The following is a 24122-nucleotide window of genomic DNA, read 5'->3' as shown; positions in this document are numbered from 1 at the left end:
TCTTGGGGGCAAAACTATTTTTTTTTAATGGGTCCCTCATAGCCCTAAAAATGTAAAGAAAAATACCATCATTGTTAGAAGTAGTCTCACAACCACTTGGGTTTCTTATGTATTTGAACATAGATAGTGTTTCTTCCAACATCTTTAGCCAATTCTTTAAACTGGACATTGTGACCAGAGAAAACCAGAGAATTATTTAATATATTGCAGTCTATGGACGCCTATGCTTTTCTTCGCCGATCTATATTGACCGGTAATAAACAAAATGTTATATTATATCAAATAATAATTTGAAAGGTAAGGTCATCATTAGTATTGAAACTGATACATCATATGCTTTATCTCAAGATGCTCTCACATTTCAACTCCAAAACATGAACTGTAACAATTCTTAAGATTCTGAGATACTGATGTACCATCAGTGATCCTCTGGCAGATGTAGGTGGTGGTGCCCACCTTCTCAAGTAGAAATTTAGCAATGAAAGACAAGGTGGAAGGTTGCTAATCAGAACCACCAACTACTAGCTCTTGGGCTATATTTTTGACCAACGAACAGTGCGATTAACTGTGATATTATAGTACCTACACGTACGAGTGCGATCGGCAATAGGGATTCGATTCTGCGACTCGCACATTGCTAGTTGAGCATCCTAAACACCAGACGAAGCCAGAAAGAAAGAAAAAAAAAAAGACGGAAGCTAATTTTATACCACAGAAACATCTTAATACACAAAATAGCCGTATTTTGCCAGTTCCCATGTGTACTGGCACATACGTACATTTTATGTTTTTTTTTTTTTAATTTCGCGCAAAGCTACGCGAGGGCTATCTGCATTAGCCGTCAGTAACTTAGCAGTGCAAGACTAGAGAAAAGGGTGGTCATCACCACTCATCGCCAACTGTTGGGTTACTATTCTACTAACGAATAGTAGGATTGACCGTAACGTTATAACGCTCCCACGGCTGAAAGGGCGAGCACATTTTGTGTGACGGGGATTCGAACCCGCGACCCTCGGATTACGAGCTGAGCGCCTTAACCACCTGGCCATGCTGGGTCTGAGTCAATAGATAATGTTCTCGCCTGTCCTAAATGTTTTCTATGACCACGTTTTAATTTGGTTCATATCACCCTATGTACACGATTGAGATCAAAGTGCGTATGCCACGAGTTCGTTGTAGAGAAAAATAATATAACAGATATAATCTACACAATTTCTGAAAACAAGCATATGTTGTGCATGCATTCTGGAGGTTGTAGAGGCTGTGCAAATATAATATACAATTTATCGACTGCAAAAGTATTTCTATTCACGTGGACAACATACATCGTTTTGCAACCCCTACTTGTCACAGACCGAGTCAGATTGATGCCGTCAGTTCAAAGACATATATTGAATGCAGATACTTTTGTAATACATGTGACTTGTTTTGAGTACAACAAACTTGTACATTTTACTTAAAGCTTGTAATATTTCGAGCAACGAATACGTAGAAAATTCGGAACTATAGTAAACATTCCTTTTACGATACAGAACCCCGGAAACTTTGAGGTAAACTAAATATACATAGCTGCCTCTTAAAATCAATAGCTTTTAATCATCAAATGCGAAAAACAAAAGTTGAAAGGTTTGTCTGCTTAAGTTTTCAAAGTTGTTGCTCTACAAACGTAAAAAAATAAAAGCTTTATTATGAATAATGTACAATTTGATAAGCTCAAGTTTCGTGTCATTTCTCCTGTCCTAGTACAAACAATTTTTGTCTACACCTTGTTTATCTACACAAACTTGTCATAATTAATTGTTAGAAATAATGTGATATAAAATGCATTTCACATCATAAATCTTACATTTTTGACGTATATAAATAACTACGAACTCTGAATATCCTGATTTAGGAATCAGAACTTTGATTTCTCTTAAAAATAACCATATTGAAACATTTTGACTTGTTACCATACCAAAATTAAAAAGCGAGTTATCTAAGAATGATAAATTTATTTCGTTTTAAGGAAGTTTCTTTTTCTCCATTTTCATAACATTTGTTATATATGTATTTGTAACCAGCTGCCTTCCCTTTAGTCTTACACTGCAAAATTAGCGACGCAAGCGCAGATAGACCTTTTGTAGCTTTGCACGAACTTTGAACTTAATTGTATGAATTTTTAGAAGAAACTACAGTTTTTTTAGAAAAAATTTAAACATCATAATACCGCGAAAGTGTCTTTGTTAATAAAGATAGTAATAAGAATTGCAGTGAAAGCAAATGGAACAGTGCAACGTTAGCCGTCAGAAAAGTTGTTTTTGTTTATTGAACAGCTCATATTTAGTTTGTTGTAACCCATCTGATAACAATGAAGTGTGCGAGTACATTATGAGTACAAAATATTGTATATCCGCACACATTTGTCAGTTGTAGAAATACTAGCAATTACTTGATAGGAATTGTTTAAATAACTTTCTTAAATTGCAGCACGTTTTGATACGAATGTTTATATAAAAAACTAAGTCGAATAAACAAAAAGGTAACAAGTTAAATATTTAAGTTTTATATATAAGAAGATATATCTTAGTGTACTATATACACACTTGAAGAATTAATGTTTCCCTGAAACAATAATAAGAAAGTATTAAACTTATAGACGTATATTGATATTAACGTAATATATAAATTCCGTAGATAATGGATATAGATATATTACGTAATTAACTGTAAACAAGTTGGAAATAATAAAATAATTAAAAAGTTGAGTAAAACTAAATTCGTTTGTTTTTTTATTGGGTTAGATAAGAACTGTATTCGAACTATTTGTTCTTCGTTTGATGGTTCCACTTTTGAGGCTTTTTTATTTTTCAGTATTTCGAGCGTTAAATCGAGCAGCCTCTCCGTATAAAAGTTTTGTTTTTATGGTCAGAAATAGGATAAGACTGATAGCACAAGCAAGGTTGTTCATGTATTTCAAGCACATTTTATTTCTGTATTATTAGTTACACTGACATCTCTTCCTCGTTCGCATTGCTTCGTAATGTTGTAGATCAAAATAGAGTTGCAGTTTCTTTTATACTGAAGCGTAAAACACATTGCTGTTTAAGACAAAGAAATGTATGTAAATACAAGAGTGGTAATCCTAACGAGCTTTGCTTTTTCAAAAATAACAATATGGTCCTGTTCAGGACAAAGTTAACATTCTATCTGTTGATAAATGAGCGTGATATTGCGGATATAGTTGAGAAACATCACGATAACAAGCACATTTGGCAATGTATGTACGCTTTTGGTTTGATTTGAATTTCACGCAAAGCTATACGAGGGCTATCTGTGCTAGCCGTCCCTAATTTAGCAGTGTAAGACCAGAGGGAAGGAAGCTAGTCATCACCACCCACCACCAACTCCCGTGCTATTTTTTTTACCAATGAATAGTGGGATTGACCGTAATATAATAACATCCCCACGGCTGAAAGAGCGAGCATAATTTGGTACGACAGAGATTTATTTGTACGATCTTACTAGATTCGGTTGCACAACACCTTGACAATCAGAAACTGGTTGGGTGAACTGCATGTGTTATTATAAACCTACTTAATGTTAAAATGATCTGCAAAATATGCTTCAACTTTACAGCGTTTTGATTAATTACTAAAGGAATGAAACTTTGTAGGTGATGTCAAGTTTTAAAGTTACAAATGACTTCGGATATTTGCAAATACGATTCAGCTGTATTCTAAATTTCTGAAATTTTACAAGCGTTAAAATGATGAATTAAACGTATTTACTCTGTTGAAATGTTAGAGATTTTTGGACTAAAATCTACTCTGAAAAAATAAATATAAAGCTATATGTAGTGATAAACTTTTTTTAAAAGTTTTGTTAAATTAGGAAAACGTAAAATATGTTTACACGTAGATTTTCATTTCAATATTCCTTAACATAGATTCATATATTAATTAAAACAAACTATATAAATTGGAGAATTAGGTATGTTTTCTTCTAGTAAAGGTGCGCATAATGTCCTACTTAAAAATATATATTTAAATATATGTAAGATACAATCGATTAAAATGTTTACAGAGATATTTTACTTACTGGATGCATATTTTTATAATGTTAAACAAAGTACATTGAATAATTCTTAGTAAAACAATAAGTACTTTCACCAAAATAAAAGTAAGCAATATGTTTTAATCATTCTTTTACGTTTCTTCAAGAAGGGCTATGTTAGCATCCTAGGTCGTGGATCATAAATCCTAGATAAGAATTACGATATGATGCGGAACACCTCAGCTCTTTCAGACGTAGGAGCGAAAGACACGTGACAGTCACTTCCGCTATTTGTTTAAGAGTTCCCGTGCAGGCGGCGAGTGCTGCTGACTGTATTTCCTGTGGTCAGCAGCTCTAAATAATGGAAGGTTATGCCTGCCTGAACCTTGATTATTTTTTTTTTAACCCAGCTGCTTAGCATAAGTACCATACAAGATGCTATTCAGGTTGAAAATACAAAATATTTTTTATTAAAACATTTAAGCAATAAACATTATAATTTAAAATACTATTACGGCATGATAATTAAAAAAAAGATTCCTAATCAATCGATGTGAAATAAGTTATAAAAAAAATATAATGAATTACTTTACTTCAAAATACATTTCTGCAAGAGAGTAATTTTGATGTCCTATATCTTGAGTATACAGTTCTACATTTAAAATTATCACCATTAGTCCACGCTTTACTGAAAAATCATACGTTAGTTAAGAATAATGACATACATAGAAAAACAATGTAATATTGGTGTGTTCTTTTACGATATCAGTGAGGTTTATATTTTCGTTTATAGTAACTGACATTTCTCATGACATTACCAACTACATCACTAAAAAAGTCCATTATATTAAGTTGGCTCAGGTCATATAATAGCAGCTCGATTGTCCGCGCCCAACTACCATAACCAAATACATTAGCGAGCTTTTAGAATCAATGTTGTATTGAATGAGCGCGGGAACTCACCTGGAATCAAGATTTGTTTTGGTGTTGAATTGTCCATCTACAAACTATTCGCTTCACTGACAATCCCACCCACACTCCATGCGCCAGTATATTTCTCTTTGTTACGCAGGTAATTTGGGATATATATCTTCCAAGCCTCGCTATCACACGGAATGAATCAACAAATAAGCTACAACTTCTGCCTATTTACAGCTTGTCTATTTGTGTATTAAGCCTCGCTATCATTCAAATTTTGTTGGCGCGAATGCCGTTATAATCAACTTGACAAGACAAGCGAGTTACAAGAAATAGCGTGAGCCAGGCGTGACAAGTGGTTAACATGCCCGACTGAGGATTAATTATTCGTGTGCAATTGTCGCGAAAATGTCCTGAGCATTTAGGGGTTGCGCTATAATAATGATGGTCAAATACCACTATTCGATAAGGCAAGAGTCGCTAAAAGTCAGTAACAGGAGTACTGTTGACTATCCACCTTCCCTCTAATTTATTGGATCAAAACAAGAGACAGTTATGTATAAGTAGCTATTGGTGTTACTTTACGTGAAAAAGTTAAACAAATAAATCTGATACGGATCTTCTTGTAAGTACAAAGAGTGCAGTATTAGTATTAATAATAAAAGATTCCCTGCGAACAATTTTTAGTATTTCCATAAATTAAAAAAAGGTTCATGACAAAAGTTTCATATAAGTAAGAAATTAAAAAAAAAAAAGATACAATATAATATTGTAGAAGCTCATTCAAACGAATGTTAACTATGAACTGGCAACCTCCAAACTTTTATATATATATATATATAAAATATATCTATAAGGAAATTGGAGCTTACATAAAACCATCAAGTATTCCAACTGACGTCTGAACAATGGCGTAGTTTGTTTTCGTGATGTTCTTTTGTCTGTGCTTAGATGCTTGTCTGAAGATTCGATTTACAAGTGAAAATACCCTTGTGTGTTTTACGGAGAGCACGAAGTAGCTCGGGCGATGACAGGTCAAATTAGGCTTAGCACGCGATCCTGGCACGTTTAACACGAGGTGTGTTGGCGGCATGCGGATTTCTCGTAGCTCCCGCATGATCTCCCGTTGAGTCGTGACAGGATATTGTCATAGCATGCAATAACAGCCAGAGTATCATATTCTGTTAATCCTAGAAATACGGAGTTCCCTGCTATATACTTGGGCTCTCAACGGCTCCACGACATGTGGGTCTAGCCTGCACCGTTCGTTCAAAAGCAACTCGTGTGTTGCATATATTTATTTCCTATTAGATCTTTATTAGACTATCAGTGTATGACGTGGAATAACTGTAAATATTTACATTTTAACCTCGCTCACTTCTTTAGGACGTTTAGTAAATTATACGATATTTGCAAAAACGAGACGTGTGAAATAGCTTGTGTCAAAAAATTTAACGTTATACATTTAATCGTTTGGAGGTTTCTATTAATACATATACTAATTGAATTGTTTTTACTTATTTGTTGTAAATATATAAAAACTATCCATCTGCAGACGAAAACAAAAGGTCAGTTTATACGTATTATCAAGAAAATATGTTCGTATAACAATAAAACTGACTGTAGTTAACGTTTCGTGTGTATTCACTAACGTCACATTTCATTTATAAGTTCAACATCTCCCAGTTTATTATTTGTCAGGAGATTGATAAATATATAACCAGAGGTCGTTTGTGTCGAATATCTTTACATGGACAAAAACAATAACAAACAAACGAAAAACGCTCCTGAATTTTAATATATAAAAAAATCTTGACTTGTATAATTTATTTCTGGATTTGTTCTTTGCTTGTATTAGAACGTACCTCCGAAGGTTATACGATGTGTAGATAAACAGCGAATATTAATGCCTGTAAGCTACTACTGTATCGATTGCACAGTTTCTTATGGGGCGACTCAGTTGTTTCCACCTTGCATGTAGAGGTTATATAAGGCTTTCGTTAAGAGGTTACATCCATGTCGATTTTGGCTGATTCGGTTGCCGTGGCAACTGCTTCTCTTGGAGGTAACCTGGGGCGGAGATTACAATATAGTAATACAGTGTGATGGAGTATGACATGAATGTAAGATGGCTGAGTTTTGGAACTTATGACGCCATGTTTACGTTTAGTGGACTTTTCAATCTTAATAAAATAGTTTTCCAAAAGTTAGAGCACTGCATGTAATTAGTATTCTGTCATTTTACATCACTGTTCTATAACATATTGCCCTTTCGGGTATTTTCTACATTTACATTTGTATAAACAAATTCGTATGCCTCCTTATATTTTGCTTGAAGTTCTAACTTCTCATTTATATTACGAGTACACTAGTACTTATTAATTCATAGCTCGTACATAGTTTGTCCCAATAAATATTAAATGGAGAGAGGCGTGTGACTGGCGTTACTGATTCGTTGCAGAATACGCTGGGGAAGTGACCCCCATCAATATGTGATGAACATGGTGAAAGCAATATACATGAATAACATAGTGTACCTCAATCGCGCATGACACATGAACAACTTGCTTGAGCTCGAGTCCAGCACACAACCATTACGAAATTGTTTAGATGCATTCACTGTTTACTGTAAGTAAATCAACCGTTTGAAATCGGCGAATAGTGTGTGTTATATCCGTAATTACTGCTAACATATCGAGTGCTAAATCACAATGAAAACAGTAACATCAAGCTTCACACAATTCTGCTTTATTACTTTTATATATCAAGCTTAAACTGAAATGAATAAAAACCTATAACCACTGAAGAATGATAACCTTTCGAAAGATATCTTATTATAGGTTTCTATACATTTCTATCAAGACTTCTTGACTCTACGTGTTTTTCTAACATCATAAACTTAAACTGAAATCAGTGTTATGTAGAACTTAAGACTTATACTGTCATATTATTTTATACTCAGCGTATAATGTTTAACTTTTAAATACTTGTGCAAAACATAATTTTAAAACTACGTATGTAATTTATGTTCCGTAATTGTTGTGTGCGTAACATAATTTCAGGATATTTTGTATTTATTTACAATGTTTCGGGCAAAACCCTTTCGTCGGGCAGTTTAAACCGTGTTATATAAAAAGAAAAGGCTTAAACAAAATCATTGAAGGGTTAAAATTTAAAAATATTTTAAATTAAGTATTTACTGCGTTGAACACTCAATTTAAAAATATTTTAAATTAAGTATTTACTGCGTTGAACACTCTAAGAAAAATACTGTTAAAAGGAACATTACTTACGCGGGTCTATAAATAATTTTTAAAATGGAAGGGAACAAAATATTAAAGGGATAGAAACTGGTTTGTTTGTTTTTGAATTTCGCACCAAGCTACTCGAGGGCTATCTGTGCTAGCCATCCCTAATTTAGCAGTGTAAGACTAGAGGGAAGACAGCTAGTCATCACCACCCACCGCCAACTCTTGGATTACTCTTTTACCAACGAATAGTGGGATTGACCGTTACATTATAACGCCTCTACGGCTGAAAGGACGAGCATGTTTGGCGCAACGGGGATGCGAACCTGCGACCCTCAGATTACGAGTCGCACGCCTTAACACGCTTGGCCATGCCGGGCCGATAGAAACTGGATTTTAGAGATTACGAAGACACGAACATAACTTTGAGAAATGACAAAACTGTAATTTAATAACCATAATAATGACCAGAGAAATACGTTCAGACGGTGTCAAGTTAACAGAGATTGCAAAGAGATATAAACGAAAGCTATAACTAGTTAAAAGAAATACATTTGTTAATTCTGTATAGTGGAAGACACGTTTGTTTTCCCTGGTTTGAATAGTTTTTCTTTTTTAGTTTTCCGTTATTTGACCACGTCCTCCAGTCTTTCCTACTGTGTGTAAGAAAATTTATTTTTTTTGTCTTCCACAACAATTTTTGTGTAAGATCCGGGTAATATTGTCACTAGTGTTAAGTATTAATCTAATATTAAGTTTCGTTGTCCCCTTCACCCAACAATTAAGAAAATATGGGGTTTGGTACAAGCAACTATGAACGAACTAGCTTTATATATTACCTAACTTTAAGTACTTGTCTAAAACATCCTTAAAACTACGTATATAATTTGTGTTCCGTAATTGTCGTGTTCGTAAGATCATTTCAGAATATTTTATATTAATTTGCAACGTTTTATAAACATTGCAAAGATGCAAACATATAAATATTACCTGTTTCTCAAGCAGCACATTATTCTAGAGTTGATGCTTTTTACTCAGGAATTATATTTCTTGATTACATTTCGAAATCTTTGTATTTGAAACTTCCCAAACCATTTGTTTTTTCATAAGCTTTGGCATTTTTGCTTTCAGTGTAATGTCAGATTAAGGTGTGGCATTTTTAAAGTAATGGGTATGTACGTCAGATTGTACGAAATTTCTTTTTACTTCTGCTACAAAACATACACTAAGATCACAGATCCACTGGTATCAATGTTTACGACGGGTTATATAGCAAATCTTGGATACTTTGTCTCAGATGTGGGTATGGCCGAAACATTGTATTGGTGTGATAGCAATGATACGAACAAGGAGATGGCAGTTAAAGTGTATCTCCAACTTAAATTGTCATAGAATCCAATGAAAGAAATGGATAATTCAAATCAATTTTAACTGGTGGTTAACTGCTACTGTTTTATTCATTGTAACATAAGTTGACCCTCACGGAACAATACAATTAAACGAGGGATAAAAAAGGTTTGGTTTGTTTTGAATTTCGCACTCAACTCATGTCGCGGGTTCGAATCCCCGTCACATCGTACATGCTTGCCCTTTCAGCTGTGGGGGGCATTATTGGCGGCCAATCCCACTATTCGTTGGTAAAAGAGTAGCCCAAGAGTTGGCGGTGGGTGGTGATGACTCGTTGCCTTCCCTCTAATCTTACACTGCTAAATTAGGGACGGCTAGCACACATAGTCCTCGTGTAGCTTTGCGCAAAATTTAAACCAAACCTATTGTTCTATAAGAAAACCTCGCCTTTACTCCGTAACGTTTTGTGAGTCAAAACAGATTTTTAATGTGTTTTCTACATATAACTGCCTATTAATTTAACTTTTTTTTGTACATACGTTTAAAGAAATTTCCCGTTTCGAGACTCAACTATACCGAAGTCAGTTTTTTTGCACTCATTGATTCGAAAGATTAATTGCATCACTTGGTGATTAGGTTTTTCGTGTTACGACCTCATCACGATCTTTCCGGTATGTATCCATTAACCAACCATATCTGACGGTAGACATAGATCACACTAATTGCAGTCCCAGCTCACGTGAAGTCTCCGTCGATTTTCATCAAATCAAGTATTTTCCAGCTAAGTGATTGGCTGTAACGAGTAAAATATTTTTTCCAAAAAAAACTACAACAAACTTACCTGTATATTCGAACAAAACGTTATTTTACTGTACATGGCCGAAGTGCTATCTTGAAGTGTTAAGTGTTATTTTTGACTCAGCAATGAGGAAAAGTTCATGCATATTTCAAAGAATAATAATTAGAAACACTACATCGCACATGAGTAAGTGATTATCCACTGGCATGCAACTTGTATATCAAACACGAGTTTCTTGTCGGTTGGAAGGCTAAACATTTACTTTAAGATGTAAGTAAAAATAAATATATCCTGCAATTCATTTGTTACTGACTATGTAGTCAATGATTTTGTTTTCTGTGCAATTATAATTGACTTTTCGCTTTTTGTAAGTGAAGGGAGTGGAATTCTCACTTATTACGAGTCACACGCAATTTACACCCTCGCATTCCCACCCATTCACTAGTCTTAAGGTTCAAATACATCAGCAAAAATAAGTCATAAGATGGTAGTAGGACTAGTATAGTGCGGATTTGATGGTTAAGTGTGTGTTTTCTTATAGCAAATCTACACCTGCCTATCTGCTGAGCCCACCGAGGGGAATCGATCCCCTGATTTTAGCGTTGTAAATCCGTAGACATACCTCTGTACTAGCGGGGGGCTGATTGTTAAGTAGCAAAGACGTATAGATATGGAAAAAAATAATCCCAGTAACTTAGTTTAATGTTCATCTGATGAAACCTAGGTCTTTTTCTTCCCTGGTTTCATTCTTCATCACAGATTTCTTAAATCGCAAATAAATGTTTAACGTCTAAATTATAGTGGAGCAAACAAAGTTTGTATGCACACTATCAGTTATACATTTGTATTAATGGTTAGGTAATTTCATACCTTATATTCTACTTGCTATCCAGTGCAGCGTAGATCAAGGTTAATTTAAGATTTTTTTAAATGTCTTTTTTTTTTTTTTACCAGCAAAACAACAACAAAAACAGTCAGTTGTACGACTTATGTTTCTAAAATTAAAAACAAGTTTATCTGTAGTTTATGTAGGGCGCATAATGAAAATAACAGTAACCTAAGGCTGTGTATTTTTTAAACCAATCCGAATCCCACAGTAGTTACTAGGTGACTCGAGTCTCTCAGAAGAAACAAATACGAACAATATATATATATATATATTAGCTTGATAGTTACGGAGTGTTTGACCCATCTTCTATTTAGGTTTCTGAACAGAGCATAAATCTATCTCATTATGTATTTAACATTCGGCTGTGTCCTTTGTTCAGAACTGGAAACCGTCCAGTGGTTAGGCGATTTCCGGGACGAACTTTTTTCATTTCTTCGGGATACTGACATACTTCTTTGCAGCAATATGCAGTAAATAAATTGGCACGAGATGAATGTTTTGTTTCTCTTTTAGTTTTTTTTTTGCAATTTTTAAGTCAAGTTTCTGGGTTTAAGGACAGTGGGAACTCAGCATTGTAATTTCATACCTCCTACACCCCCAAACCACAGTGATTATCTGTAATCATGAGATTGTGACTAACAAGTTGGGAGTGCGGGACAGGAAGATGAGCGAATTCAAAGCTTTTTTTCAATATTACCTCGTGCTCTTGAAAGTACCCAATCATCGTGAAGTACCCAGTCATCGTGACAAATGAAATTAAGTGTGCGAACCAGTGCAAGAACGACCAAAAGAATAATGTAATACCTTTCCCGAGTTCTTTACACCGATGCGCAAAGAAAATGTGTTTAATAAAGGATTTCGCAAACAGGAAGTTGAAGTTTCAGAAGGAAAAAAAAAAAGACGCGGAATCTCAATATGGGAAAAGTTGTGAATAAAGTGGAAAAAAATCAAAAATTGAGGCAACTAAAAAAAATAACTGGATTATCGAGTGAGAAACTAACAATTAAAACGGTATGTTAAACTATTTAGACACTCTTGAATCAGACTCCATCTGTATGTTGTACATACTTGTTGACGAGAAAAGTTTGATTTGGTTTGAATTTCGCGCAAAGCTACACGAGAGCTTTCTGCGCTATCTGTCTCTAATTTAGCAGTGGAAGAATAGAGGGAAAGCAGCTAGTCATCACCACCAACCGCCAACTCTACTAACGAATAGTGGGATTAACCGAAACTTATAATACCCCAATGGCTGAAAGTGCGAGCATGTTTATGACGGGGATTCAAATCCGCGATCCTCGGATTACGAGTCTAGTGCCTTTACCACGTGGCCATGCCGAGCCAAAGAAAGAAGTCATTGTGAGTTTTACGGATTTCTCTGAGAGATCTTTGGCTTAGTGAACAATAATACTGAAAAGTTTACTTTCAGGAAATTTCACTAGGTGCAAAGATAATTAAAAATTTGCTTGTCAACTTTGGAGTGCAGATGGATCGTAGACTCAACCAAATGCACCAAGTTTGTGTACAAATATATATTCATGTATAATATTTGCATAATTCACATTTGTAGAGGCCCGGCATGGTCGAACGCGTTAAGGCGTGCGACTCGTAATCTGAGGTTGCGGGTTCGCATCCCCGTCGCGCCAAACATGCTCGCCCTTTCAGCCGTGAGGGCGTTATAATGTGACGGTCAATCCCACTATTCGTTGGTAAAAGAGTAGCCCAAGAGTTGGCGGTGGGTGGTGATGACTAGCTACCTTCCCTCTAGTCTTACACTGCTAAATTAGGAACGGCTAGCACAGATAGCCCTCGAGTAGCTTTGTGCGAAATTCAAAAAACAAACAAACACATTTGTAGAAGCCGAATTGAGTTGTAGACACCGAAAAGGAATATTAAACTGAAAGAGGCAAGATCATCATTTTAAGATTAGCGTGCTCAGGCATTCTGGTTTCTAATCTTTGTTTCCGCTAGAACGCGCTCCGCAGCTTAAGACCAAAGGCGCGCTATAATATTGACGGTCAAATTCCACAATTTTATCGATATGGGTTTATTTGTTTCGAATTTCGAGCAAAGCTACACAAGGGCTATTTACACTAGCTGTTTCTAATTTAGCAGAGAACCACTAGAGGGGAGGTATCAGCTAGTCATCACCACCTACCGCTAACTCTTGGGCTATTCTTACCAAAGAATAATAGGATTGATAGTACATTATAACGCTTCCACGGCTGAAAGGGCGAGCATGTTTGGTGCGACGGAGATTTGAACCCGCGACCCTCGGATTACGAGTCGAACGCTTTAACCCACTTGAAATAAAAATGTATTCTCAAGACTGCTGGTATGGGTAGTAAAACTTTAATTAAAATAAAGTGCAGAACAACGTTTCGACCTTCTCAGGTCATATTCAGGTCAACTAAATTGTTTATATTTAAACAGTGAACCTTGATAGTTATTATTAAACATTAGCCACTTAAAAGCCAAATAAATCGGCGTTATAAACACGGATAAAACAGGTTATGTGACTATATAACTTTAAAAACTTACTTATTCTGATATACAAATGGAGATTAATGATTAATTATACGTAGGTTGACTACATCTTTTTTCACGTGACATTCTAAAAAACTTCACCTACTCCAAGTCTAGTTAAATGTCAACAAGTTGATAAATCCTTTCTTTACACAGAGGTTGTGAATTCTAATGACTTCAGTTAACCTCCTGCCGAGTAGTTCAGGTTTTTCTGGAATACCTATCGCATGTGTGACCATGTTATTTCCTTACCCTGAAGTGATGAGAGAAGTCGTGCAGGAACTACAAACCAAGGGTTTGTTTGTTGAGAATATTTGTGCAAAGATACACAAATAGTCAGTCATAGGCGCGCACAAAAATATTTCGAAGGCAGGGATAGAGGGGTGGCAAAGTACGTATGGGGAATTAGTTTTTACATGTGTGTGTGTTTTATAACAAAGTCACATTGGGCGATCTGCTGTTTTACAGTGTAAGTCAACGGACTAAAATAAAATGTTTTGTGTGCTTAAACCGAAATACAAATTCAGTTTTTATAAAAATACTACAAAAATTTTGTTTAACCATGGTGTTAAGTTTACATTGTAACACATGCAGATTTTGTTGATAGTAAGAGGACAAATGTCCTCTCTAACCCATTCCTTAGGGCGCACATACGTATAACCGCCACAATATCTATTGCCAACTCAGTTTATTATCTGGCAAAATAATGTGCCCGACATGAACAGGTCGTTAGAGGCAATTGACTCACGATCTGAGGGGCCTTGGTTTGAATCCCTGTCCTACTAAACATGCTCTCCTTTTCAGCCGTGGAAGCGTTATAATTTTACTATCAAGCTACACGAAGGCTATCTGTGCTAGCTGTCCCTAATTGAGTAGTGTAAGACTAAAGGGAAGACAGCTAGTCATTACCACCCACTCATTGCCAACTCTTGGGTTACTAGTTTACCAACGAATAGGGGAATTGAACGTCACATTATAATGCCCCCACAGCTGAAAGAGCGAGCATGGTTGGTGTGACGGGGATTCGAGCCCGCAACCCTCGGATTATGAGATGAGTGCCTAAACCACCTCTCCATGCCGGGCCAACTAATAATGGAAAAAATACTGTATAGAAGTAACCAGACGTTTAAATATTAAAAAAAATAACCTTGATGTTTAACCCTTTTAACTATACTCTGTGGCCGGAAATGGCCAGGTGGTTAGGACGCTCAACTCGCAATCTGAGGGTTGCGGGTTCAAATACTCGTCACACTGAACATGCTCACCTTGCCAACCTAGAGGTGTTTATAATGTGACGCTCAATTCCACTGTTCGTGGGTAAAATGGTAGATAAAGAGTTGGCAGTAAGTGATGATGGCTAGCTGCCATCCATCGAGCGTTACAGAACTAAATTAAGGACGGCTAGGGCAGGCAGTCCTGGTATAGCTTTGCGCGAAATTCAAAACAAACCAACTCAGTCTTATGAAATATTATGAGTTATAAATAACATAAGTGTGTTTTTGCTTATTATTTTGACTCCCTATTAGCACACATTCATGTGAAACGAGTACATTTCTCTTTGACACATAACCAGTTACTTTAACCCATGACCTATTTATACGACATGAAAAACATGTAATGTCAAAAGTACAGCGATTGCTTATTTGTCGAGATTTTCTCTTGTTATTAGGAAAGTTTTTTAAAATTTTTCTTGCATTTTGTTTGCACAGTTCAATATAAAATTGGTGTTTCGAAGTGAGTTTGAATTTAGTGAAGCCTAAAAAAAACATACCTGAATACTTCTTTCTTACACATGAAGAAAGATTTGATAAACTTTTAGACTCTTTTTGTTTAATTAACTACATAATTTGAATTTATGTTTAATTGCATTCATAAATACAAGAATACAAGCTGTACTGTTAACATCTTAATGAGTCCTCACTTTCTCCGAAAATTGTAGGTACATATAAAGTCGAGTTTTATCATGAATGGAGTCTGCGTGAGGTGGAGAGGATGGATTGATGTGAAGAGACTGGACGGCGTAGGTTGCCTGGAATACGACGAGGAAAGAGCTAAGGTAAGATAACTGGAATTTGAAACTGCAAACACATATCTGGTGATCATTTACTGCATTTTCAGTTTAAAACAACAACTTTTGTAAAGGAAAAATGATAAATAACGATTTGTGAAATAATGAAAATTATTTTACTTAGAGAACATACTACATATTTCAACAGAACATAATCTTCCGTTACTATTGCATTAGCATAATGTCCTTCCGAACACACGTGAAGACGGACTCCATGACGTTTTTTATTGTACTATGTGATCTCAGGTTGGGTAAGGTCGAAACTTAGTTTCCACCGAGGAGTTAAAGGAAATCGAAGCCACCGTGTGCGCCTCTACAGATCATTGTTTAAAATATTTTTGTTTTTCTCTCGGCTCATTTTTATCCTCAATACTGCAGGTGGAAGACGCTATACTCAGAGAACAGATTGAAAGATACAACCAGCGAGTGCGGGACTTTGAGGAGAAACAGAGAGTTCATCGTAGTACTCAGCAGGAGGCAGCGGTCGAGGTGAGTAAAGATGACCCCAGCAGAGGTTTTTTTTTATTTCAAAAGTAGAGTGGTGCACCCACCACATCCTCTGGACCAGCTGCAACCATACACGAGGCCCAGGGCTCCGTATGAATGGCTACCCAAGCCTGATTTTTTCCCTTCCCGATTCTGACCCTAATGAGTTTTTTTTATGCTAGATTAGGTTCGAGATCAGTGCACCTGAACTTTTTCTTTTTTTATTATTTTATCAGTTCTTGCGTTAACTTGATATATACATAAATGATAAAGATATTCTTCGGCATTACTGAAAACACGACATGATAAGCGTACAAAGAGATTCCGACATGACGACAATATAGAGTGGTCTATACACAGTAACTGATAAGTAACTGTACGAACTTAGGTTCATCCTTTCCATGTTTAAAAAAAGAGTAAATACATTTTTAAAGTAATGATAGATAGATAGATAGGTTACTCCATAATCAAAAGTTAATAAAAGAAGTTGTTTGTTGATACTTTAATCAGATATAGGTAAACGTGGCGCCTAACATTCAAAAGCACACTATGCTCTCCTTCAAATGAAATGTACCAAGAAGTCTATAGTTGGACTTAAACGTGACATCATTCTTGTCACAAAAAATATACGGGCAATATATTAATGTTGTGTTAATGCAATTGAAATGAAGCCTTGGAGTTAACTGCAAGTTGTTTCGTATCTGATATACTACACATAATTCTAAGATAACATGATATCAGTTGACTTACAGCAAAAAAGAAAAATTTAAATAGAAGAATCTACTTGTGTTCCAAAAGAGAAATTTGGTGAACTATTTTGCTTATAATTAAGGAACTGTTGAAGTTTTCTAAGATAAAGAAAATTCAGTTGTTTCAAGAATCGATCTTTTCACAACAATGGGTTAATATAAGAAAGTTTTTGTTTATTATTTGGAGCTAGAAACCTTATGAATGTAAATCATTCCTGGTTAATTAGTTGTTTTTAACAAGATTTGTTTAATAGTCTTTAATTTATAAGAAACGAAATAACATTTAACAGTTTTTATTTTATTTAAATTATCTTTTTGTTTCACTTATTATACAGGGAAGAAAAAAAACATTGGGCTTTAGCCAAGAACATGCCAGTTCGACAAGAAACTGAAGACTTTTAGCTTCATCTTCTAAGCTCCCCGGTGATCCTTCAGTTGTGGATCAATGATTATGGAACATAAAAATATCCAGATATTAGTTTTAATTAACAAGAGCAATCACCCAACGTTCTCAAATTATTTTTCATTCAACAGTTGACGCTCTTCGAATAAAAAATATGAATGAATGGGGATAATTGTAAAAATATCTAAGTGTTTTTCAAACATTTTTTTATAATATACATATATGTATAGGACTTGTTTTAAAAAAGCTTTTAAATATCATACCAAATGTGTGATATTCAATGGATTGTTATCCTACATTTCACTTTTAGTAACGTTTTTCAGGCTGTGTTAATAGTAAGAAATATAAATATGTTTTTTACTTTTCTGCCACATTCCAACTACGATGACTCAGATTAGCAAGTAATTATTTCAGACTTGAATTACGTATAGGCTAGTTATGGACATGCGTGGGCTGTGATTTCGTAATTTGCTACCAGTCAGCATAAAAAAAAAAAAGTGCTTTGATGCTGTGAGTGCGTTATGAGAATAACGGTCAAATTCCACTATATGATCAGAAAACAACACCCTAAAGGCTGATGGTGGGCGCTGTTGACTAGTTTGCTTTCCTTCTAGTCTATCAGCTTCAAATTTGAAACGACAGTCATCAGATAACCCTTGTGTTAAAGAAAGAAGCGAATATTTGTTGATCATCTGATTAATTTTAGTTATTATTTTTACATAATGGAAAACAAAACGAAATAACGAAAATTATAACTGGCAATAACTTGCAGTATCGTTATGTTTATAACATTTAACCATTGAAATAATTATCCTTCAATAACTTGAAAAAATATAAGTGCCATCTGGTGGGTACCAACTATTCAATTCTAAAATTCATGGCTTCAAAGAAGGACAAGATACACATGAACATCTTGGAGAACTATAATGGTGCGAAGCGTTGACGCATATTATTTATATATTTACATTGTATTTATAAACCCGAGAACATTTCTCGAGTTTGTTGCGCGATATTTGTTAATACAGTTCCTTTCAACCAAAGTTTTAAGTTTAGCGATAGTCATTTCACAAAACCACAAAGAAATCGCTAAAAGTTGTTTCTCAAGAGTATATAACATTAAGAAACAACGGAAAGCTTTTAACAGATTCCGTCAAAGTTTTTGTCAGTGTTAACTCTTTGTTTTAACGACGGGTTAGCTTAAATGCTCTAGTTTTTATTATTTACAAACGTTATTACATTTCTAAACACTTAGGTTTCTTATTTTTTCTCCTGATATTTAATTGTAAAGAACCTTATTCTGTAATAACAGAAACGAATTGCTACATTAGAATTCGGCACTTGTTTATTGTAACTACGTTCACGTGGTTTTATTGTCCTTGCTGTAAAACGGACAGCGCGTTACATCTGTTGTACATTTTGTAACACGTAAAAATATGTGAGCTACAGTTGCTTGGTATTTCTGATAGGTGTTTATAAATTCTCAAAATTGTCTTACTGTCACGATAAGTATTATATTATCATGTTGATATTTTAACAAGTTTTTATGAAATGTACAAAACGAAAATAACCGTTATTCCCTGGTGAAGTTTGTACTTGAATGGTTTCTCGCATTTTGTTTCTTAAACTATTTTTAATTCATTATAGCAATAGCCAGTTAAACGCGCAAGTACAATAATTAATGTCATCACATCCATTAATTTCCATGAATATTGTCCTAACTATAAAATTTATATCGAGGAGTCAAAATGTTATTTTTACCACACTGAAATATTCTGTGAAGTTAGAAACTATCTAATCTCCCTTGATAAAGAAGTAATAATGTGGAAACTGCTATGGTGATTGGTAAAGATCAAAACTAGATGTATGGCAAAATCCATTGGCACTTTGTAATTGAAATCCATTCTGAAAGCTATAAAGTATGTCATAAGGTGAGAAATGTAGTCACATGTAATACCAAATATTATTCGATTCTAAATTTAAAACAACATAAGAAATTTAAACACAAAACAACAGAGACGCCAAGGGTTTTTCAATAGATCATAAAGCCATTTCCTTTACCCTGATTTCTGTCAAATGTAACCAATAACTAAGCACAGTGATCACTTTAATATTGTTGTGACTCATTAATTATTGGTTTTCGTGTATTTACTAGTCCTAACGAGAGGTAAGACAATTACTTTGTAAAATTGTGTTAAATGTGTGAATTTTGGAAAAGGTTTACATGTTTGTTTTTGAATAAAGATTTCGTATTATGGTAACATTTTTAGTGGTGTTTAGTGATCGTACATTTAGTGAACTAACAAAAAAGGATGCCACCCCCATGTAAAAAGTAAATGCCCTTCACATTTGTTTTCTCATAATCATAGTTACGATTGGGGTCGCCTTCCCCACCATATCACCCGTAATTGCAGGAGCATACTTACATCAATGATTACATTACAATAATGTTTTGTTTTTTGCAACTCTCAACACATTTAAAGATATTGTAACAGGATAGTTCAAAACAAGAGAACCTGTCGCATAAATCAACTCAGGATAAATAACTCGTTTATTCTACTAGTATAGTAGTTTTTCAGAATATTCTTTAGAGTCCTATTTCTTACCGCACGAGTAAAGACAAAAAATCAGGTGAGTGATAATTCTAGTAACAATTACAATGTACAAAGTAGTTAACAATGCATTTTTCGGCTGTAAATTTTAAGATGAATTTCAAGTAATATAAAAGTTTATTAATGTCATTAAAAGTTGGTAGTTATAAAATTTCGAACGAATGAGATGGCCGTGTGGGGCGTCTCAATGACTACGAGGTTAAACCTATCTACAACACGCAATACCCACCAAACACCTCTAGTTCATAAAAACACTTTGTGTTTAATGGTTGGATCAAAATGACATATTGATCACGTCCTCAAGCAAGAGACACCAGATCTTGTGACACTTTCAAGTACGGCGGTACGTATATGGATTTACAACATTGAACTCAGTTGTTCAGTTCCTCTCAGCGGGCTCGGCACAGAGCCTAATGTGGCTTTGCTATAAGAAAACACACACACACATACTTTCAAAACTTGGCAATTTGGGGAAGTATGAAAAGTCAATTAAATAACCTTACTCATACTCTAAGTGTCTATAATTAAATGAAGATAGTCACATACAACTCACAAAATATAAATATAAAATCCATTCCCCATATACCTTTACACTGCATATATAATATTATCTATATTCACCCCTCCCCTATGCAAACGGCGTATTCAGTTCTCTCTCACTGTGGGGGTCCGAACACGTCTACGTGATTCTTCCTTTGTTTGTGTGTTTTTCAATGGAAAGATTAAAATTATATCCACATGTAAATGATAACAAATTAATATTCCATTTAAGTTGTTCATCATTCTATAGTAACGCGAATAAGATAAAATGTTGATAAAAAGAAATTCAGATGGATCCTGCTGAATGAAATAAAATCCATCAGTGAAATTACAATATTTCTTCTTGTTTTGACCGTGGTATTCACAGGATCATAAAACAGCAGATTTTACAGAAGTAAAATAAAACACCAAGTAACAATAAACTGTTTAATTCTTTGTTGGAAACGTTATTTAAAATACTTGTTGTCTTGAACCTTTCGGATCGTATCAGAGATATTTTAGATTAAGTTTAATCTTCTTCGTTCAGTTCTTTTGGATTAAGTTGGGAAAAAAATTGGAGATTGAAGACAAATTATATAGTGAAAGTGTTAAGTGACAAAACAACTTACGTGTGGTTAACGTTTCACAACCGTATGAGAGCGATGAGTAATTAAAATCAATGGATAAGGACTATGATAAATATGCATTATCATACACTAAGTCAAATTATTATAGAATATTTATATTAGATAAATCACTAGTATATTACTTATTTCCATTTATATATTTTTTTGTTTACTTCTTTTGCGTGTACAATAATTCAGACTAAACATCTAAATCCCGAAATTCCTACCAAGTTAGTTATTTTCCTAGCATGTGTGTGTGGGTGTTTTCTTATAGCAAAGCCACATCGGGCTATCTGCTGAGTCCATCGAAGGAAAGTCATTTTCTTAAAATTTTTATTAGTTTTTAAATTTGTAGTATATTTAATTTGTTAACCTTAGAGTAATGTTATATAATGTCCTGAAATAAAATATTATCTTGTGGTTGTATTTTGAATTAAGCATAAAGCAAAACAATTGGCTATCGGTGCTCTGCCCACCACGGGTATCGAAACCCGAATTATTAGGGTTTTAAGTCCACAGAGATACCGCTGAGCCACTGGGGGGGGGGGCGAAATATTACCTCTCCAAGTGTATTCTGAGAACTTTTATGTATCGATGAAAGTTACATACCTTTTTCGCATTGCAACATGTACTGTTAGAAATACAGGAACAGGAAATACGTATTATTATGAAATAGATACGAATAGATCAGGGCTTTTGAAATCGAACAAACATTTGGAAGCTATATTTTAGACAAGAAAAATGTTTGATTTTTAAGTACAAAAAATTAAACTTCGAAGAATTCATTAACGTACGCTCAAATTTAATCCAAATATAAGAGGACTAGATAAAGCATTTAAAAGTGTTAGTGACGCGTACCTATTGATTCAGAGGGCCTTTATAAAAAGATACATTTTGAAAAAATAAACGGCCTAAATAAAGTATTAGAACGTTTATTTTCAAACTAAATTTGCTTCTGAAACGTATCTCATTTATACAATAAGAGATATGCCCGATATATTTTGTCCCGAACAACACGTTACGAAATAAATGGTCAGGTCAAAGAGACCAAGATAAAGACAGCCATTCCTAATTGTGCCTATGTATTTCTGTAAACCGCATGGCAGGGTTGATTGCCACTTTAATAAAGTAACCACTAATAAAGGTGTGAGCATGTTCGAACTTCGAGCTTTTTGATCAGCAGCCCAACACCCTAACCACAAGATCACGCCCAGCCAGTCCCTAAAAGAGGAGTATAATAGCTTGTGCAAAATATGAAGTTCAGGATGTAGGTTTGATGTTGACTTACAAATATTAGTGGATGCGTAAAAATACACAGGACGACGATAGCTATATGACTGGCATGCACAGACTGTGAAATCCAGGGTTCATGGTTTATAAACCACTGGTGGAAAAACCGTGTTCCGCAATTGGGGGTCGTAGGTTCGTTATAAGAATGGCGTAAAAATTGTATAAACTAGCTAGTTGCCTTCCCTGTAGTCCATCAGCTCAAATTCAAGCAGGTTGTTTGTTATTAACAGGAAGCTATGCGTGAAGTGTGAATATATTACTATATGCTACGAAAAGCATATATTATATTAATATATGTCTTTTTATTGTTTTCAAATCTAGTTATGTAGTTGTTTGAAATATTTCTTATTGCAATCAAAACAATCTATGTCTCGGGATACAATAATGATATGAAAGATGCAAATAAAAATAGTTCGTAAAATTTGGAGACAAACTGGTTAAAAAATAAACTTTATCTTTATCGGATATTGACAGTTTATTTTCTACCTTTAGAATATTATATTAAATTACTTTATCCAATAAATCATTATTTCATGTCTGGGTAAGATAATAAAAATAGACCAAAGTATAAAGTTACTGTACAAAACTCGCATTAACACATAAATTCATAAAGCTCTAATAAATGGTCTAATTTGACAAATTATAACTAAATATATTCTTAAAAAGGGTTTTGTTTGTGTTTCTTTTAATTTCACGCAAAGCTACACTAGGGCTATCTGCACCAGCCCTTCATAATTTACCAGTGTAAGACTAGAGGAAAGGTAACTAGTCATAACCACCAACCGCCAACTCTTAGGCTACTCTTTCACCAACGAATAGTGGAGATGACCGCACATAACATCCCAAATGCTGAAAGGATGAACATGTTTGGTGTGACGGCGGTTCGAGTGCCATTAACCACTTGGCCATGCCGGGCCCTTAAAAAAATAATTCAGAAGTTATTCATTTTCGAAATAGATAAAGGAAAGAATCAAAGGTAAATCTGTAATTGAAAATATTATTTTATTTATTATTTAGAAAATTGCCTATGTTTACTATTTTTTATAACTGGCTGTTACAGCATTCTAGAGATCGAGATATTCAAGTTTAACATCTTCTCTCTGAGACAAAAGTAAGATAATAAATAATATAAGTTACAACCAGCCTTGTGCCAAAAATACTATATTTGAAACAAATTATTTCATTATTTTGCCAAATCACAAGAACACACGTATTTACAAGAAAAATCTGTTCTTTAGAGTTTTCATGTTGAGACATTATACGTGAGTAAGAAAATTAATATAATCCAATTCTGTGAGCTCCAAGTGTAAAACTATTGTATTGTAAACTACTTACGGGATGTAGGTAAGCTATTAGTCAAAATAAGTCAAAAGTTTGTCTTTCCTGGTCGAATCTAGAAAGAAAATAACAGTTTTATAACTATGTTTTGTCATTTTTTATTGATTTAACACATTTCTACTAACAACGTATTCCAGCCAGAAAGCAGAGAAGGCTGACTGGAATGTATTGTTATCAGAATTTTTTTAGGTTTCGATGCAATGAGTACAATAAAGCGCTCAAATCTGCAAAGTAGTCGTGGAGTTTTTCCCTGCTGGATGCCACCGTTCCTTGTC

The 24122-nt window shown here is 34.5% G+C and overlaps 1 protein-coding gene across 1 annotated transcript in view; it reads left to right on the top strand.

Annotated features, from left to right (window-relative positions):
• Nucleotides 1-19724, top strand: part of LOC143233180 (protein big brother-like) — a 31240-nt gene extending 11516 nt beyond the window's left edge. The window contains exons 4-6 of the mRNA XM_076469145.1: nt 15699-15815; nt 16206-16316; nt 17398-19724. Coding sequence (XP_076325260.1) covers nt 15699-15815; nt 16206-16316; nt 17398-17454 — 285 coding nt within the window. The 3' untranslated portion in view covers nt 17455-19724. The remainder of the gene's footprint in view (nt 1-15698; nt 15816-16205; nt 16317-17397) is intronic.
• Nucleotides 19725-24122: the final 4398 nt, after the last annotated feature.

The sequence above is a fragment of the Tachypleus tridentatus genome, chromosome 12 (assembly GCF_004210375.1).
Source record: "Tachypleus tridentatus isolate NWPU-2018 chromosome 12, ASM421037v1, whole genome shotgun sequence".
In the NCBI taxonomy this organism is placed as follows: domain Eukaryota; kingdom Metazoa; phylum Arthropoda; class Merostomata; order Xiphosura; family Limulidae; genus Tachypleus; species Tachypleus tridentatus.
This window is presented reverse-complemented; position numbering and strand designations above follow the sequence as displayed.